At 47.2% G+C, this 18,540-nt stretch overlaps 1 protein-coding gene across 2 annotated transcripts in view; it reads left to right on the top strand.

Moving 5' to 3' along the window:
- The first annotated feature begins 289 nt into the window (after positions 1-289).
- The window catches only part of Parp14 (poly(ADP-ribose) polymerase family member 14), a 31,558-nt gene continuing 13,307 nt past the window's right edge, over positions 290-18,540 (top strand). For both annotated transcript variants that reach the window (XM_032900166.1, XM_032900165.1), the window contains exons 1-8: positions 290-477; positions 5,521-5,651; positions 6,468-6,501; positions 7,972-8,205; positions 10,737-10,973; positions 12,898-15,116; positions 16,901-17,140; positions 17,632-17,853. In XM_032900166.1, the coding sequence (XP_032756057.1) occupies positions 291-477; positions 5,521-5,651; positions 6,468-6,501; positions 7,972-8,205; positions 10,737-10,973; positions 12,898-15,116; positions 16,901-17,140; positions 17,632-17,853 (3,504 nt within the window). In that variant the 5' untranslated portion in view covers position 290. The remainder of the gene's footprint in view (positions 478-5,520; positions 5,652-6,467; positions 6,502-7,971; positions 8,206-10,736; positions 10,974-12,897; positions 15,117-16,900; positions 17,141-17,631; positions 17,854-18,540) is intronic.

The following is an 18,540-nucleotide window of genomic DNA, read 5'->3' as shown; positions in this document are numbered from 1 at the left end:
GGAGCCGCTATGGAGGTGGCCTGGAGGCTTGAGCCCGGGGATGGAGGATGGCAGACGTCAGCTCTTTGAGATTGACTCGCTTCTGTTGGGGACAAGAGAACAAAGTGGGGGGACTGGGTGTGCCCCGGGCCCGAGTGTGTGCGGATTGTTGCGCTATTCCAATCCCGGGACAGCGAGGTGAAGATAGAAACTAAGGGCGGGGAGGGGTTTCCAGGAAATGAAAGTGAAAGAAGTAAGTTAAAACTCTGGGCAGTTTTGGTTGATCCAGCAGTCGCTGCTTCCTAGTCAGGATGGCAGCGTCGGGTCCCTTCCCGCTGCTGGTGGAGGGCTCTTGGGGTCCCGACCCCCCGAAGAACTTGATCAACAAGTTGCAAATGTACTTCCAGAGCCGGAAGAAATCTGGAGGAGGGGAGTGCGAGGTCGTCCCGGAGCCCGGGAACCCAGCACGCTTCCTGGTGCTCTTCTCCCCGGAGGATGGTGAGGGGCGCGAAGGTCGGGGAGGGTCACCCTGCGCGGGTTTCGGAGCCACGGGCCGCAGGCCCAGTAGTGGGCTGCAGGAGTGGGATATCGTGGAGGCAGAATATGGGTGACAGCACAACCCAGAGCGGCGTTCCCTTGCTTTTCCAGTCGCTCCCTGGAGCTATCTATCTTCCCGTGGTGTTCTTTGTTTTAACTTTCCTGTTTTTATTATTCAGGTGGGGCAGGAAAAGAATTAAGAAACGCGAGGAGTCCTGGGTCAGCTAGCACCGCTGGGTTTTTTGGGAAATGAGCTTGAGAAGGGGATGCCCTGGAGCCCTTGTGCCACAGTTGGAGGGCGGGGGAGGAGGGGGAGGGAGGCGGGGGGGGGGCGGCGGCCTTGTACCTGCCTCGTTCTTCAGCCCCAAGATGACCTGAGGTAGCTGTTAGCTTTGAACCCAGGCTGGGTGTGTTCCCTCATCTCCGGAAGGCCTCTGAACAGTTAAGCAGTTGAATGTTCCACCTCCTCTGTCCACCTTCCTCGATAGCTTCCTCAGGCGATTGAGTGGAAGTCCCAGACCTATGGCTTCTGGAAAGCCACCATTTGTTAACATCTGAGATTTTGCAGACCAGGGTCATCCTCAGAGTGCAGAGAGTTCCTCCTTCTTGTCCTTGCATTTGGAGGAAGCATTTGGGCCAGAGGAGAGGCAAGGAGGCTGAGGAGACCAGGCAAGGTAACAACAGCCCAGCAGAGACCCAAGAAGGAAAAAAAATGAAAGCAAGAGAGAGGGTTTCAGTAAGCCTGGGTAGGAGGACACAAGAGGCCTGCGTGGCTGCGACCCCTTCCGGAAAACATTGGTTTGATTTCACTAGAGAGCGCTCAATGGGCAGCTGGTAGAAGAATTTCCTTCTCACTTTTCCTAGACCCATGGTTCTCAACCTTCCTAATGTTGCGGTTCCTTTAACACAGTTCTGCAGGTTGTGGTGATCCCAACCACAAAATTATTTTTGCTACTTCATAACTGTAACCTTGCTTATTATTGTGAACCATGATAGAATCCCCATGAAAGGATCATTAGATCTGAAGGGGTCGCGACCCACAGGTTGAGAACCACCGCAGAGGGGGGGGTGTCCCAGTTTGAGTTCAGTTGTCAGTATCCCAGTAGACATGACCTGTATGGAGAGCGTTTTTCACTAGAATGTCACTATCCTCAAATGTTGGTCACATGTGAGGGGTGCAGATTACTGGCATCCTGGTCACAGGTTGGGGTAACTAGACATGTCCAGCTCTGGCTGAATAGGATCATGTAACACCAGCCCTCCGAAGTGACCTGGACAAGCTAAACAATAAAAAAAAAAAAAAAAAAAACAAACAAAAAACAAAAACCCTCCATTGTTTATTGAGAACCTCAAACCAACAAAACAGAGAAACTATATCTAAGATATTGGTAGTATACTGAAATACACAGCACGGAAAAATTATTGTTGTGATAATACAATTCCAGTTTTAGTGTTTACAGCAGACCCCTGGGCTGGCCAGGCGACTCAGCCCTGAAAGGCTGGGCTCACAATGAAATTCACCAAAAGCAGATAGAGATCTGCTCAACGTCCACCCTACAGGGCTCCTCGCACGAAGCCCCCCACTTCTTCCAGACTGCTCCAGGCCATCCCTCTAGTTTTACTCCCAACACAGATGACTCAAAATCTATTAAAATTTAACCTTGTGGAGGGGGCAGTCTTCGGGGAGACTAGAATCTAGTCACTTTCGGTTTCCTGTTTGAGGCACCGCTTCCTCAGTGGCAAGTCATCTGGAATTTCCCTGCAACAAACTTAAGAGCAGCATTGTGTTTTTCCTGTAGAGAGCACTACCCTCAGGCCCAGAAGAAGCCCAAGCAGGCCTAACCATTCACGTATATCTACAATAGCTGGACAGGACTACTGAGCCTCCCAGCATCCCCTCCCCAGTAGAAATTAGCATGTGGAGGTAGGAATCGGAAGATCTGACCTTTGTAGGCTGACTGGATTTGTGTACGATACAGTATGCATCCACTGACTGTGTTTTTCCCTTAGGACTTTGAGCCTGCCAGTCAGTGGCTCTGAATGAGCTACCCTCTCAAACTGTAACTCAAAACATTGTAAACCCCACTTCAGACGGGCACGCTTTATCATGCTTTCCAGTCCCAATTTGGCTCCTGTTTATTGTGCAAGGGCCTAGGTAACCTTGAAGTAAGGAAACGTATCTTCTTAAAAATAAACAAACAAACAAATAAATAAACGAATATTTTGCCGGGTGGTAGTAACTTACACCTTTAATCCCAGCTCTCGGGAGGTAGAAGCAGACAGGTCTCTGAGTTCAAGCCCAGCCTGGTCTGTGGAGAGAGTTCCAGGAAAGCCAGGAATGCACAGAGAAACACTGCCTCAAACAAACACAAACGAACAACAAAAAAGGTTTATTTTTATTGTATGTGTATGGGCGTTTGCCTGCTTATATCTGTATTCCACATGCATGCAATCCTTGCAGAGGCTAGAAGAGGGCGTCAGCTCCCCTGGAACTGGGGCTACAGACTGTGTAGGTCGATTATGTGGATTCTGGTAACCAAATCTGAGTCGTCTAGAAGAGCAGCTAGTACAATATTAACCACGAAGCCATCTCTCCAACCCTAGAACTCACCATTTTCTTAAGTAAAACTGAACATAGATGACCTGAGGTGGGTGAAAGGGGGCCGTTAGACACCAGAATTTTGCCTTCTCTTCCCAGATATACGTTGGCGGGAATCATATACTGTTGTGGCCGCCATTGCTTTCTGAGGTGCTCATACACCTTGCACACAATCTACAAAGAGCTGAGCATGTCTGGATGCCTTGGATGGACTTTACCAAAGTCCAGGGTAGAAGAAAAGGAGAGAAATACATAGGCACATGACATTAGGTCACGGGCTTCCATTTAGGTCTCCTCAGTCCTCTCGACAGCCCAGTACTCTCTGGAAACTCCTGTCTACTCACAGTTAGAGCCAGATAGATGTTCCTTCATAGATGGATTATAGCCCCTGTATCTGGGGGGTACATCTAAGTGAGGTCCCCTTTGGCCTGCCCTCTTCATGGCTGAGACGGGAGAGCACTCATGCCTCCCTTTATGACAGGCTCGGAGCTCACTAGAGCTGAACAGGAGCCCCACGTTTGCTTGCAGCTGTGAACAGCGGCTCTCTGTACCTCTCTCCTAGACCGGTTTGTACCATCTTCTATGCTGGCCACGCCCCCTTTTCCTTCCCAGTTCTCCCTGGTCTGAGCTACACTGATTTTCCACTTCTCTCTCTTGCCGCCCCCTTCCCATGTTTCAGTCTATGTTTTCGTAGCTCTTCCTGTGATTGGCAGCATTCCCCGAGAATTCGTTATGTGGGGAAACCTCTGCTCCAGAGGTGTTTATTTCTCTTCAGCCACCCAGGTAGTTTATGACAGAGTTGGAAATCAAATGGCAAGGATTCAGCTGTCCTGTGCTCTAATTCCGTTTTTGCAAATCTCCTCTATTCTGTTTTTTTTTTTTTTTGTTTTGTTTTTTTTTTTTTTTTTGGAGCTGGGGACTGAACCCAGGGCCTTGTGCTTGCTAGGCAAGCGCTCTACCACTGAGCTAAATCCCCAACCCCCTCTATTCTGTTTTTTTCTGCCCCTTTTAGTACCAGATATGGTTCTTCATCATTGTAAGCGAAGGTGTTGGTTAAAATGGCTGGACTCCTGGTCATTCTGATAATGGCCGGCTGGGTCACCTTCCTAAAACATGCCTTCCATAGACCCAATCGTCCCTGTGATTTTAGATATTTCTACCTTCAGTGCCTACTGAGTACAGTACGGGTTCTCTGCTACTAAACTCTTTATACTTCTTCAAGGTAATACACTTTGCACACGGACTCAAGACAACCCCTATTAACCTCACGAGTCGCTAAGAAGACTGAGGCTTCCTAAGTAAGATTTGTTTAGCAGGACGTAGAGTATTCACCAGAGTTCTGTTACTGTGACAATGTATCCGAGATAATCAGCTTGACTAGAGGAAGGGTTTATCTGGGCTCAACAATTCTGGAATTTTCAGTCTACAGTCAGTTGGCCTGCTGCTTTTGGGACAGTGGCACAAGGCAGTACACCCTGTCGAGAACTCTTGGCTATGAAGCGATAAAGGCAGAAAGGACAGGGGGTCGCAGGATCATCTTCTCCCCTTCCTCCCATGACCTAACGTCCTTTCCTTAGGCTCCACCCCTTAAAGCTTCTGAGACTGTTAGCACTATGAGATAGGCAAATGAGCTGTAGTTTCCAGGCCCCCGGAGACGCTCCATAACTAATCTAAAGCAGTGACTTCTAGAAAGTAAGCAGGGCATGACAGTATGTGGTTGGACTCGAGCACTTGGGAGCAAGGGTTAGACTAGCCAAGGCTACACAGTAAGACCTTGTCTCAACAACACCACCCAAGTAAGTTTAGGGGCAGGGAATGTTTTACTAAGGAAGAGAGGTTACTGGGTACGTGTGAGGCCAGAGATTGAATCTCCAGCACCCTTGTAACAGCTAAGCATGGCTACGAGTGCCCAGTGGGATCTTGGCAGATCCCAAGAGCTCCCTGGTCAGTAAGCCAAGCCAAAAGGGTAAAACTTCAGGTTCAGTTGAGAGACCCGGTTGGTTTCCAGGCCAGAAGACAGAGAGCAACAGAGATACTCAGTGTCCTGCTGTGGACATTCATCCACATGCACCACGTGCACACATGATAACACACACAACATACTCAGTTTAAAGCTGAGAGTCAAATCCGTCTGTTAAGTTTTCCTTCTATAGAGTTTGCTTCTCAGAGATGCTGCCTGAGCTGCTGACTAAGAATGGTGACGACTGGGGTTGGGGATTTAGCTCAGTGGTAGAGCGCTTGCCTAGCAAGCACAAGGCCCTGGGTTCGGTCCCCAGCTCTGAAAAATAGAAAAGAAAAAAAAAAAAAAAAAGAATGGTGACGACTGTAGAAATCACGTAAATAATTATCTAAGGGAAGATCAATTGCACTTTGGCTTAAAACTTTTTTCCTTCTTAATATCTCAGTTCGGCAGAATGTTCTGGAGAAAGAGAATCATGAGTTAGTGTGGCAAGGAAAAGGAACATTCAAAATGACCGTCCAGTTGCCCGCAGACCCAGAGCAAGCCTCAATCTCTAAGAAGGCAATTCCAGAAGAGGTAAGGAAACCTAGGAGGGACTCGAAAGGGCACAGGGTGTTATTCTGAGGTATGTGGGGATCTTGGTGATGAAAATACAATAACTATGTGTGGGTGAGGTGGATCATGCCTTAAATCCCAGCTCTAGGGAGGTAGAGGTAGGCAGAGTTCAAGATTAGCCTAGTCTACAAAGCAAGTCCAGGCCAGCCATAGTGACACTGTTGATGAAATAAAGAAAGAGGAAAGAAAGAAAGAGAAAGATGGTAGACCAAAGCCTAAGTCACACTAGGGTAAAAACAGAAGCTTGGAGCTGTGCGGGGAGGGAAAGCTATAAATGATGACGAAACAGTTGCTTTTGACACTTTTGGAAGAGTCTAGATTTGGAGAGGTGCAGTAGTAATGGATTTGGGGTGTTGAAGTTTGCATCTTGGCTCCCTTATAAGCAGAAGCCTGCGGTCCTGAGAGGCCGGCAGGTCACTGTGTATTCTGTGTTCCCTCAAGTGTGAAGGAGATTACCAGGGACCTCTGTGAAGCACATGCACTGTGCTCACACAGTAATCATGAAATAAGTACTCTGTGTCGGGAAAGCATGGGCCGAGCCGTCTTACCTTTGGCACGGGCTGGGGACTCTTGTGTGTGTCTCCTTTCGTCACTGATCGCTGTGGCCAGCAAGAAGACAGCTGTGACGTGTAGCCTTGGATGTACTCAGCAGTTCATCACCCAAGTGTGTCTCTATCATTTCAACTTAACTTATGCCTCCAGTCTGGCCCAAGGGATGCCTTATTTATACAAAGAAATGATTTGTGTATTGATGCTTTCTTACTGTTTGGGTTTTAGGAGTCCAAGACAAAAGAAGATGCTGTGAAACCAGGTAAAGTCTCAGCGAGGGCGGGCAGTTTTGTGTTTATTAAACGCGTTGCTTAGGAGATTTTTCCCTCTCGAGTCACACCACGCAGGATCTGCTCAGCTTGGAGCTGCGTTGAGTTGCATCACTCAGGTCTCAGCTAAATGTGTATGAAGCGCTCCCTGAGGGAGCCGCTTCAGCTCTTAGAGCTCCCAGCAGAGAGCTCCTTCTGGTGCTGGGAGATGTCTGCAAATGAGGAGGCAGGAAGGAGACCTGGGAGGTGGTGATGGACGCTTGTGCCTGGGTGGCAAAGAACAGCAGGGACAGGATGTGTAGTGGATGCTGTGTGGCTCTCTGGGTACTGGCGCTCTGTGAGGAGCACTGGGTGTGTCTTCAGTGGACCCCAGCTCCCCAGCTCTTTCTTCCTCACTGGCTGCAGGGAACAACCAGTACTGGGGCTAGGCTGGGGACTCCTGCTCCACTAGTGGGTAGGCAGGGTCCACGTCCTGCCCAGACTTTAGTGAAGGAATGACTAACATCTGTGTGAAGGGTAACAAAGGAAGAACCATGCCAGGTAGGATAAACAAGAGCAACAGAGATGCAGATGCTCAAACCTTGGGAAAAGGAATTCTTCCTTTCCCTCCATCACTCTCTGCCTTCTGGCCTGGAGCCTGGGTCTCTCACTGAACCTGAAGTTTGCCCTTTGGGTTAGGTGTGCTGGCCAGGGAGGGAGCTCTTGGTTTCTGTCCATCTCCGCCCTCTAGACTGGGCACACAGAGCCATGCTCAGCTGTTACAAGGGTGCTGGAGGTTCAAACTCTGGGCCTCCTGCTTAGGCAACGAGCTATCTCAGCCAGTGAGTCATTTCTCATTAGTAATGTTATAGCGTTAATCTTTAAACCGTTATTTTGTTTAGCATGAGTGTGTGCATATCATCAGACACCCTTGCTTGCCTGGAGTGAGCCAAAGAGTGAGTGTGCTAATTCAGAGAGCCTCAGCTGTGTGCTGCGTGCCAGCGACACGTGAGGAAAGCTATGCCTTGTTTTTAGAAGCTCCACCCTGTAATTAGAGTTTAGTACTTGTAAGCACGTGAGGGATGATATCTCAGAAAGACAAAACCGAAAAAAGTAATGAAAGTCAAATTAATTCCAACAACAAAAAACAATGCTACGTTTTAGTTTTTGTATTTATTTTTTGAGATGGAGTTTCTCTATGTAGCCATGGCTGTCCCGGAACTTACTCTGTAGACCTGGCTGGCATCGAACTCACAGAGATCCACCTGCCTCTGCCTCCCCAGTGCTGGGGTTAAAAGTGTGGGCCACCACACCTGGTGCTGCCCTTTAGTTTTTAATTCACCAAAGCAAAAGCTTCATTATGTAAGATTTCCTTTTCTCTGAGTTTTCCAAGAGGTGAGGAAAATTGGGGATGGGGGCGTGTCTTAGCCTAATTTACTTTGATGATACCTTTCACCTTTCACTGTCACTTCCAAACTTTTCAGGTGATTTGGACACAACACCTTCTGCCAGCAGCAGATCAGAAGAAACAGAAGATGTCCCAAAAGAATGTGAAAATATTTCCTCCATGGTGGCATTTGAAAAACTGCCCGAGAAAGTATCGGAGATGGTGCTGACCTTCCTGGTGGAGAATATAAGTGGCCTCCCTAGTGATGACTTTAAGGTGGAATTGATCCGAGATTTTGCTGTTGCCGTGGTTACCTTTCAGAAGCCTATAGGTGAGCTCCAGGGGCCACTGCGTTCCCAGGCTTCTATGTACCACTCCCCAACATCTGAGATGTCTCTGATGGTTTGGTTCTTTGCTCTAGGGAGTGAAAGAGGTCTCTAAGTCAATATGGATGCTTCCCCCTCCCCAAATTTTTGAAAGAGAAACAAAGTAATTTTGAGATCAGATTCGGGTATATGCAATAGACTGCCCGTTATTATATGGCTGCCTAAGTCGGGCTTGGGGTTGGAGGGGGGGGGGCAGAAAGTCTAAATGAATGAGCTTGAACTTTTACATCCCTGGGAGGAGTAAAGGCTGACCTGTTACCATGCCGCACTCACTGGGAGGCACTAATGCCACCAAACTTACCCTTAGTCAGGCACCTGCTAATCTCTGCACGGGTTGATGTATTCATTCCTTTCAATAACCCGCAACAGGGGCTCAGTGGTGCCGAGAGAGAGCCCGAGGACCTGGATTGAGCCCAGGCAGCTCACCTCAGCTCACCTCCGCTCCCCTTTCTCCTGCCACTTTATCGTGCTTCTCCCTGGTAGAACCCTTTCATGGTCATACATGCAGGGATGAGAGAGCCCGGAAAATGAATGCCCTGGCCAGCAAGAGGGCAGAACAGGCAAAGGCACTTCCTGCCAAGCCTGACAGCTAGAGTTTGATCCCTGGGACTCATACAAAACGAGGTCATTGTCTCAAGCAAGTGCCATCTCTACCTAGAACAGGGCAACTTCCAAACCCTAACCCTGATGTCCCATGGCCATGGCAGTGAGGTGTCAGTCAAGTTCACAGGAGGTGTGGTCAGAATTCTAGCCTTGTCACTTAACTAGTTGTATGAAGCTCACCAAGGTATGTTCTCCGTCCCTTATCCACTCATGTATAAAAAGGGCATGGCCATTATATAAATCCCTGTGAGGGTTGAATGAGGTGATACTTAAAATAGTAAGGATTCGATAAAGGGCACTGTTATTATTTCAAAATTATTATTTCTTATAAAGGGAAGTTTAAAGATTTATTTTATGTGTATGCTTTGCTAGTGTGCATGCAGTACCAGGAGAGGTCAGTAGAGGGCATTGTGTTCCCTGGAACTGGATCCCGCTTCCGGTGGATGCTGGGATCTGAATCACTTCACAGTCCTCTGCAAAGGCACTGGGTGCTGTTAACTTCTGAACCTTCTCTCCAGACCCATAAAGGGAACTGTAGACTTCAATGGCGTAGCTTCTGTTCACTGAGCAACAGTCTTGAACACATACTGTGTTAGCTCTCTGCTGCTGTAGCAGATAAACTGAGCCGATCGGCCTACAGAAAGCAAGGTTTATTCTAGCTCACAGTTTTGCGTGGCCTCAGTCCTCGATCAGTAGACACCGTGACAGCTTGTGGAAGACTGTTTATCTCAGTGACGAGAAGAGACTAAGGGAAGCCAGGGTCCCTCAGTGAAGGGAGCGTTTCCCACAGGCCTCGCTTGTGAGGTGAGCCACTGCTTCTCAATAGCATCCTGTGGAGGGCCGATCCTGCTAACACACGAGCCTCTGCGGCAGTTTAGATCCAAACTGGAGCTATTGCTCTGGGCCATGTGCTAACTTAGGACCCGGGGCCCAACAGAGTTCCCTCTCTGGAGGAACTCAGCCTGGGGACAGGAAGGAGGCATGTACGTAAATGAATAATGACGACGAAAGAGAAGTTGCCTCTCAGATGTGGCAGAACCTGTGGGGGTCGGGAGACAAGGACGTAGCATCATCTCTGGGCTGAAACCAAGCTCGTTTCATGCTGCCTCTGTTCCCTCCCTTTATCCACTTGGCAACTGTCCTTTAGAGGGCGACCCTCCTTCCAACTAAAACCACATAGAGATATACTCCCAGTCTGAGTCCCAGCTTTATCTGTTCCTTGTTGGATGTCCAGAAAGCCATTCATTTGTGTTCAGTCAATCACTGGGAAATGATACACAAGCAAGGACTTCTTCACTGATTCCCAGATCCCAGCACAGTAATTGGCACATCGTAGGACCACCGTCCACCGTGTTAATTAAGAGAACTAGTTGGGCTGAGTCCTGAAGGGTAAATAGGACCGAATGAGGAAACGGAGTAGCATGATTGGATTTGACCCTCAGCATCACAATGAAACAAAGATGTCTCCCACGTCGGAGAAGGGTGGTGCAGACACAGGCAATTGAATATACAAGGACAGAAGAGGAAGATTTTAAAAACATGACTAGGTTTTTTGTTTTGTTTTATTTTGTTTTTGATTTGTGGCAACATAAAGACAAAATTGGAAAGAGTTGCCTGGACATGAGTTTGATTCCGGTAGCCTGGCTGTGGGTGTGGGTGCTGTGAGAAAATGGGGAGAATGGTGGGGTGGTAACAGGGAGAGGGGCTGGGTTGCAAGAAAGCACCCAGGAGGGTTGGCTGTGTGTAACGGCCAGCTCAGTGGCAGAAGGTAGAGCAATGGGTAGTTCTCTCCTCTCCGTTGTAGCCAAACCTTCAATACTGTACAGAGATGTCATCGGGATTTTCTCATTTCATACTTTTTTCTTTTTTGTAGATACCAAAAAATTTATTATTGATTGTATCAGCCACCGCTCAAATCAACAACTCCAACTTGTCCCGAGACTTCTGGAAACGACCAATGTAGTGAGGGTGGAGAACCTGCCTCCTGGGGTGGATGATTACCAGCTGCAACTCTTCTTTGAAAACCCTTTCAACGGGGGTGGTAGGGTCGCCCGAGTTGAGTGTTTCCCTGAAGAGAGTTCGGCGCTGGTTGAGTTTTGTGACAGCAAAGGTTTGTGTCTCAGCCGACCCCCCGGGCACAACACGTATGGGCACAACCCATATGATTGGCCATTACAGCAGTTACTTAAACCCTCGTGTGTTTGACCACTAATCTGTCAGAAATGGCGTCAGTCTCTCATTCGCCTGGATTTGGTGCAGAATGAGGCAGGGATGAAGGTTCTCACAGAGCAACACAAGCTGATGGGAGACAACGTGGGGTGAATCCATGACTGGAAGAGTGGCCATTCCCAGAACGTATGATAGGCTATACTCACAAAGACATAGATGTGTGTTTTAGTTCCCCATATTGATTCTCAAATTGATTTCAGCAAGGTTAGGTAAAGATGTATACATGTGGTTCTACAAAGCATTTGTAGTTCTCCCTTCTATCACTGTGTGGAGGTAGGACTTACGGGGACATTTTCTCATAACCTCAGGAGGGAGACTGAAAGTCATATTGACGATGAGGTCCTCAGTGGTCTCCAGTCGCATGGACGTGTGTGTTCGAATTCTGATTGGTGTTCACTAGCTTTTGAGCTTTAACCCTCCAACCTTTGTTTTTCTCGTCTGTCGAGATAGCGCGTTAGGAGTTACCTCAGAGGAGTGCAGTGAGAATTAAATAATCCTTGTAGTGCTTGACCAGGGGTGGTGCTGAGTCCATGTTAAAGGTTACTTGGGCTGTCCCAGGGTCCTACCTCTCTGGAGCCACTGTGGGAGGTTGGGCCTACATCTTTGGGCCTCTGAAGGTCACATTCTTTCCCTTTGGCCTGATACCTGCCCTAGGACCAAGTCATACACAAGGGCATTATTATTATTATTATTATTTTTAGCATCTTTCTACCATAGGTGCTGTTTAAATCCAAGTTGTTGCTAGATTGACTCTCGTTTCCAGGCTACTTATACTTGCTTACTACCAACAACTATAAAAATGTGAGATGTGAGGAGAGTCCTACAGGGGGAGAGAGGGGAGGGAGGGAGGGGGAGGAGGAGAGAGAGAGAGAGGAGGGAGGGAGGAGAGAGAGAGAGAGAGAGAGGATAAATGAGAGTGTTACCAGGGCCAGGATGAGGTAGCCATCCTGGTACATGTGGTGGCTGGGAGATTACGGTGGGGAAGGCCTTACTATGTTGTGACCTCTGGGATGGGCTCTCCAGAGACTGTGAGGATAATTTTGATTTGGTTCTAGGGTAAGAACATGGGTCTGGGTTGGCCTGTGCTGGCATTTAACTCAGATAGCCCATTCTATGGAAGCCCGATGTTTCCCAGACTCGGCTTCCTCAGCTGCTGCTAAGGCAGAGATAGACTCTCTACCTGAGAAGGCCGTTGACAGGATTAAAGGCATTAAACCCACGTATAAGGCCTGGGGAAGCGATGAAGAGTGCGGGCACAGTTATGGTCCTGTGAAGATATTAACACATTTAAGCTAAGTATGAAAGTTAAATTCTGGGACTACACAGGAAGGGACAGACGCCACAGTCCTCCACTCGGAGGGTTAAAATGTTCTTCGTGTTGGCACACACATCAACCGGGTGCTTGTGTCCAAGTTTGTGTCTGTTTTGTTATCGTGTCACATATATCAGTGACATCAGGAAAACAATAGAATGGAACACGATTTAATTGTAGAGTATATAAAGTAATTATTGCATTAAATAAAGTCCACCTTGCGAAGTCAGTTCGTATCGGTTTACATCTGAGCTTGTGGGAGAATGCTACCTCTAAGTTCTGCAAACACCCGAGACTTTTGTCCTCTAGAAAAGTTTGTGTTTGGGTTGGGGATTTAGCTCAGTGGTAGAGCGCTTGCCTAGCAAGCGCAAGGCCCTGGGTTCGGTCCCCAGCTCTGTAAAAAAAAAAAAAAAAGAAAGAAAAGTTTGTGTTCTTTTGAAAGATTATTGCTATTTATTTTTTGTCTGTCTGTCTGTCTGTTTTGTTTTCAAAGTGTTAGACACCATTATGGCCAAGAAACACAGTTTCAACAAGATGCCGCTGTCTGTCTTCCCATATTACCCCTCCCTGGGCACAGCCTTGTATGGTGAGGAGAAGCCTCTGGTCAAGCTTCCAGCATCTTTCCAGGAGACCCTGGATCTTCCTTTGTGGAAGTTCTTTCAGAAAAATGATCATCTGATGGAGGAGATAAATGATGAAATGAGGCACTGTCACTGCGAGCTGACGTGGTCTGAAATCAACGGTAAACTGACTGTCAGACCGGCCGCCACCTTAGTCAGTCACAGACCGAGCATCAAGACCTGGCAGAGGGACGCATCCGCAGCACTCTCTGGCATCAGGTCTAAATATGATGTGATGGTGTTTGAAGTGTGCTCGCCAGTATGGGACATCATAAAGCATGAGTTAGGAGGTGACAGGGTTTTGATTGAGTTTGAGAAGGAGAGTCTAAATGTAGCAGGAAAATCAGAAGATGTCCAAGGCATTAGCCAGCAAATCAGGGAACTAATAGAGCGCACCACTGAAAAGCTCAGAAGGGAAGAGCAGAGTCTGGAGGAGAAAGTGGCCATTTCCTCGGGAAAGCATTTTCTTTTGTACCATAGTGGCTTCCTGAAGGATCTAAGCAAAGAATACCCAGAGATGGAGATCTCTTACAATGCCACGGCTCAGTACCTGTGCATTAAGGGCCTCCGTGCAGATGTGTACAAAGTAAAGTGTGAAATCCAAGAAAAGGTGTTTTCCATGGCTCAGAAAGATGTCCAGGTTTCTTCCGAAGTCTTCACATTTCTGCAGCAAGTGGACGGTCAGAGACTCTCCAATGCTCTGTTCAAGGCTCAGAACATTCTTGCCACATACGAGCTGAAACATAACGCTCTTTTCTTAATTGGAAGTTCTCCCAAAGATCTGGCAGAAGCTGAGGCCAAAATGCTCAGTGCTTTAAGTCATAAGCACATTGAAGTTGAGGACAAGGAAGTTCTGAGAGGTAATGTGTGGAAGAAGAAAATTCACCCTCTGCAAAAGAGACACAGCTCCTACGCAGCCATTATGGTCAAGAATGAGTTGACGTCAGGAGTCCCGGCTGAGGTCATCATCGCCGGCTGTGTGAAAGAAGTCAATGAAATTCATAGGCAGCTTTTCGAGTTTTTGGAAAACCACATGAAAGTTGAAAGAGTGGTCAAAATCGATCCACCCTTGATTATTGAGTATTTAAAGACAGACAAGAGGCTACTGTCAAAGACAAAGAAGGCAAATGTGAGTGTGAGTTTCAAGACTAAAGATGATCCAAACAGCATTTTGTTACTTGGCTCCAAGAGCAAAGTTCTAGAGTGCCTGGATACAGTCAAGGAAATCCGGGATTCAGTCTGCGTCAGAGAATTCCAGACCGACAAAGCCGGTGCCAGGCACTTCTTCCAGGATAAAGAATTCTATTACAAAATGGAGATCAGACGTCTGTATGGATGCATCATTGAACTGAAGGAGGGTGAAGAGGGGGAGGAAGACAGCCTTAAGGAGCAGAAGTGCTACTTACAGAGGGACATAGGCTCTGGGGTCACACTGACTGTCCACGAAGGAGACCTGAGTCGGTTTCCTGTTGATGTGGTAGTGAACGCAGCCAATGAGAACCTTAAGCACATCAATGGCCTCGCGGGCACTCTCTCAAAGGCTGCGGGCCCCAGCCTCCAAGCGGAATGTGACCAGATCGTGAAAAAGGGAGGCATGGTCCTACCCGGCAATGCTGTTATCTCAAAAGCAGGCAGGCTCCCTTGTCGTTACATCATCCATGCCGTGGGGCCTCGATGGAAGGGAGATAAGGTCCTGGAGTGTGTGAACCTGCTGAAGAAAGCTGTGAAACAAAGTCTCACTTTAGCTGAAGAGTACAAGTGCCAGTCCATAGCCATACCAGCGATCAGCTCTGGGATCTTTGATTTTCCCTTAGACCTGTGCGTGGCATCCATTGCTTCAGCCATCAAGGACAACGTCCAACGGAAGCCGAACACACACTCCGTGAGAAAGATTTATCTGGTGGACGTATCTGCAAAGGTTGCCAAGGCCTTTGCTGAAGCTGTCAAGACTACATATAGAGATATCCTTTCTCCAGCCAGTGTTAAAGCACTAGTACCACTTGGGAAAATGCCCCAGAAGCAAGGCAAGCTGCTGGTGTCACCAGAAGGCTTGAGCATCCGCCTGATTGAAGAAGGTGTGCAGAACGCTGAGGTAAGTGTCCACCAATGTGCTGTGCTGTCACATGGTCTGTATCTGCTTTCTTGAGGGTCAAATGAACACGAGGTGGAGGGAAAGAATAGGAGAATTCCACGCTGTCCTACCCGACCTTCAAACACCTTTCTATGGTAAACGTAAACGTCAAATGACGTCCTTTCTGCTTCTCAGACAGCTCTGAGCATTTTGTTGTTACTGCTCTACTTTTAAAGAAGAAGGCTTGGCTGTTGCTCAGCTGATAGAATTGCTGGCCTAGGAGGCACCAAGTCCTAGGTTCAGTCCCCCAGCTCTACATAAACAAACGAGGTGTGGTGGCCCATGTCTGTAATAGCAGCAGCAGTTAGGGAGGTGGAGGCAGGAGGATCAGAAATTCAAAATCAAGGTTATCTTTGATTGTGTAGTAGTGAATTTGAAGCCAGACCTTGTTTGAAAAAAAAAAAAAAAAAAAGAGGAAAACGATTACAGCACCAGAAATAAAGAAAAGTCTCAAAATGTAGAGAAAAGCTGTTAAAGATTTACTTCTGTTCCCTTTTACATACACCTGTGTTCATGTGTGTGTGACCATGTGAGTGAATGTCACGTGTGTGGATATCCAGAAGTTAGTCAGATCCTTTGGAGCTGGAGGTACAGGTGATTGTGAGCTGTCTGGGGTGGGTGTTAGGAACTGGATTTAGGTCCTCTGGAAAAACACAAGTGTTTTCAACTGCTGGGCCATCTTTCCAGCCCCTACCGTGACATACTTAGTCAATCCTTGAAAGCTATGTCTACAGACCAAGATCAAAGTCCTAAATCAGCACCAGTGGGTATGGCTTTCCCCCACTCCCTTCAAACGAAACAGTTGGGGATATACTGGCTATGGTAATAGATGAAATGGACCAGATGTTGTAAGCCTGTTTTGTTTTGAATTGCTATACAAGAGAAAGTATTTCTAACCATCCCTCAGGAAAAAGTCCCTGGTGCTGTATCATCAACAATGACACAGTTGAAACTCTTAACCTGGAAATAGTGCAATAGCATATCCCCATAGGCTATGTTAAAAAAAAAAGCTAAAAATCACTCAGCAGTCATGTAATTAACCATCCTTCTTATTTAATTATTATTTTTTTTAAAGATTTGTTCATTTATTATATATAAGTACACTGTAGCTGTCTTCAGACTCACCAGGAGAGGGCATCAGATCTCTTTACAGATGGTTGTGAGCCACCATGTGGTTGCTGGGAATTGAACTCAGGACCTCTGGAAGAGCAGTCGGGGCTCTTAACCACTGAGCCATCTCTCCAGCCCCATTTATTTATTATTTACTTACTTCTGAGACAGGGTTTTTCTGTGTAGCCCTGGCAGTCCTGGAACTCTCTCTGTAGACCAGGCTGGCCCCAAACTCACAGAGATCTGCCTGCCTCTGCCTTCCCAGCACTGGGACTAAAGCCATGCAGTGCCACACTTGGCTACCCTACAGATTTGCCTGCTCTTGAAGTTCCATATGATGCATGGTGCATTTGTGATCTTCTTCCCTGACCAGGTTCTCTCACTGAGAGGAATGCTTTCTGGGGCCATCCGTGTCGGAGTAATTTCATTCCTGTCAGTGGCTGCACAGTGTCCTATGAGATAAATGTACGTTAGCCTTTCCCACCCATTAGCCAATGGGCATTTGGATTGTTTCCACCCTGACTTTTAAGAGTCTTGTTTCTCTGAGCGGTGATTTGAAGAGGCTCAAATGACATTATGGTTGATGAATTGCCTTTATGAAGAAGTTGAAAAGAATCTCTGGTTTTGTCTTTAAGGCCCATGCCATTGTGAACTCTGTTTCCTCGGATCTTAAACTCAACCAAGGACCCCTTTCTCAGGCTTTCTTGGAAAGTGCTGGGCCAGAACTCCAGGAGGAATTGACCAAGGCAGGACAAGGGGTCTCTGTCAGTGTGGGTACAGTTCTTCAAACCAGCGGCTGTAATCTGAACAGCCGCTACATCTTCCATGTGGTAACCCCACCATGGAAAAGCAACAACAGCGAGTGGTCACTAAAGGTAGGACTCTGCATTTTCTGGGAATGGGGTAGCTCTCCATACCGGTTATCCCCTGTCTGCTTCTTTTCTGTAACAACATCATGAGTTGGGCAGGCCCTGTATCCTAGCCATTTCCTTTTGGTTGTAGATGACTTCTTGTAGGTCATAGTTAATAACGTATGTTGGCTCTTGTACTCAATAATTATTGAGGGTCAGGGAAGGGCCAGGCTGAGTGTTCCATTTTGGTAAGAAAAGTAAGGTGAGGGTTTAATTAAAGCTGGGAGGTAGTTCTGGATAGGGACAGCTGCCGTGCCCCCTTCACTCTTGTGTGGATGTTTCACATTCTCTGTCCTGAGTTTCCCTCTTCAGACTGCTGCTAACTTTCATTGAACACATAAAGGAGTGGACACCGCTCCCTATGAAAGCTTCCCAGAGCTTTCTTTTTTTGGGGGGTGGGGGGTGTCTCCCATTTGTAAACAAGCCATTGAAGGAGGCGCTTTGCGCTTTTTCAGATCATGAAAAACATCATCCGTGACTGTCTGAGGACCACCGAGGACCTGTCTCTACAATCCATTGCATTTCCAGCAATAGGAACAGGAAATCTGGGGTTTCCTAAACCCGAATTTGCTAAGTTGATAATTTCAGAAGTACTCAAATTCAGTAGCAGGAACCAACTGAAAACTTTACAAGAGGTTCAGTTTCTGCTGCACCCCAAGGACCATGAAAACATTCAGGTACAGACTCGGGCCTGCTTCCGATCACTTTGGCCGTGGCAGTTTTGAGAGTTGCATTCTTCTAACTCTTCTTGGTCTAGTAGGGTGTTTATCTCCTCTATTTTTTCATCACAGGAGTGTGTGGGTGTAGCACTGGCTGGTTATATAGAATGACAAATTTCAAGGAAAAATTAGAGACAAAAAGAAACACTTCTTACTCAGGAAAGTTTCAAAGACGCACAGAGGTACACAAACCGATCTAATGTGTCTGCTATTCAGCCTCAACTGCTATTGCTCTATGGAGAGATGTTTGACCCCCTTTTGCCACATACGATTCTATCCCTGAACGACTCACCACTTAATTTTGAGCATAACATTATCACTAAAGCATCTTGAGGCGGCAGTCATTCACGTGGATTTGATCAGTTCCAGAGTTGATGTGTGCATTTATAACCGTCGCATGAATGTCTGTCTTTATGTCCAAGTCAGATAAGGAAGGCTCACACATGGTGATACTCATTATGACCTTTTCAAGCTGTAGGGTTGCCTCTCACATGGCCCTAGAAATGTTAAGATGTAATAGAAAGGCCCAATTGTGCTGTTATCAATCTGAAAACTCTGGGACAGGATGCAAGTGAACCCAGCTCCCCTTTCTGGAAATGTATTTACTAGCGAGTGAAGGATGTATCTAGAACACAACAGCATGTC

Source organism: Rattus rattus, chromosome 4 (assembly GCF_011064425.1).
Source record: "Rattus rattus isolate New Zealand chromosome 4, Rrattus_CSIRO_v1, whole genome shotgun sequence".
Taxonomy (NCBI): Eukaryota; Metazoa; Chordata; class Mammalia; order Rodentia; family Muridae; genus Rattus; species Rattus rattus.
This window is presented reverse-complemented; position numbering and strand designations above follow the sequence as displayed.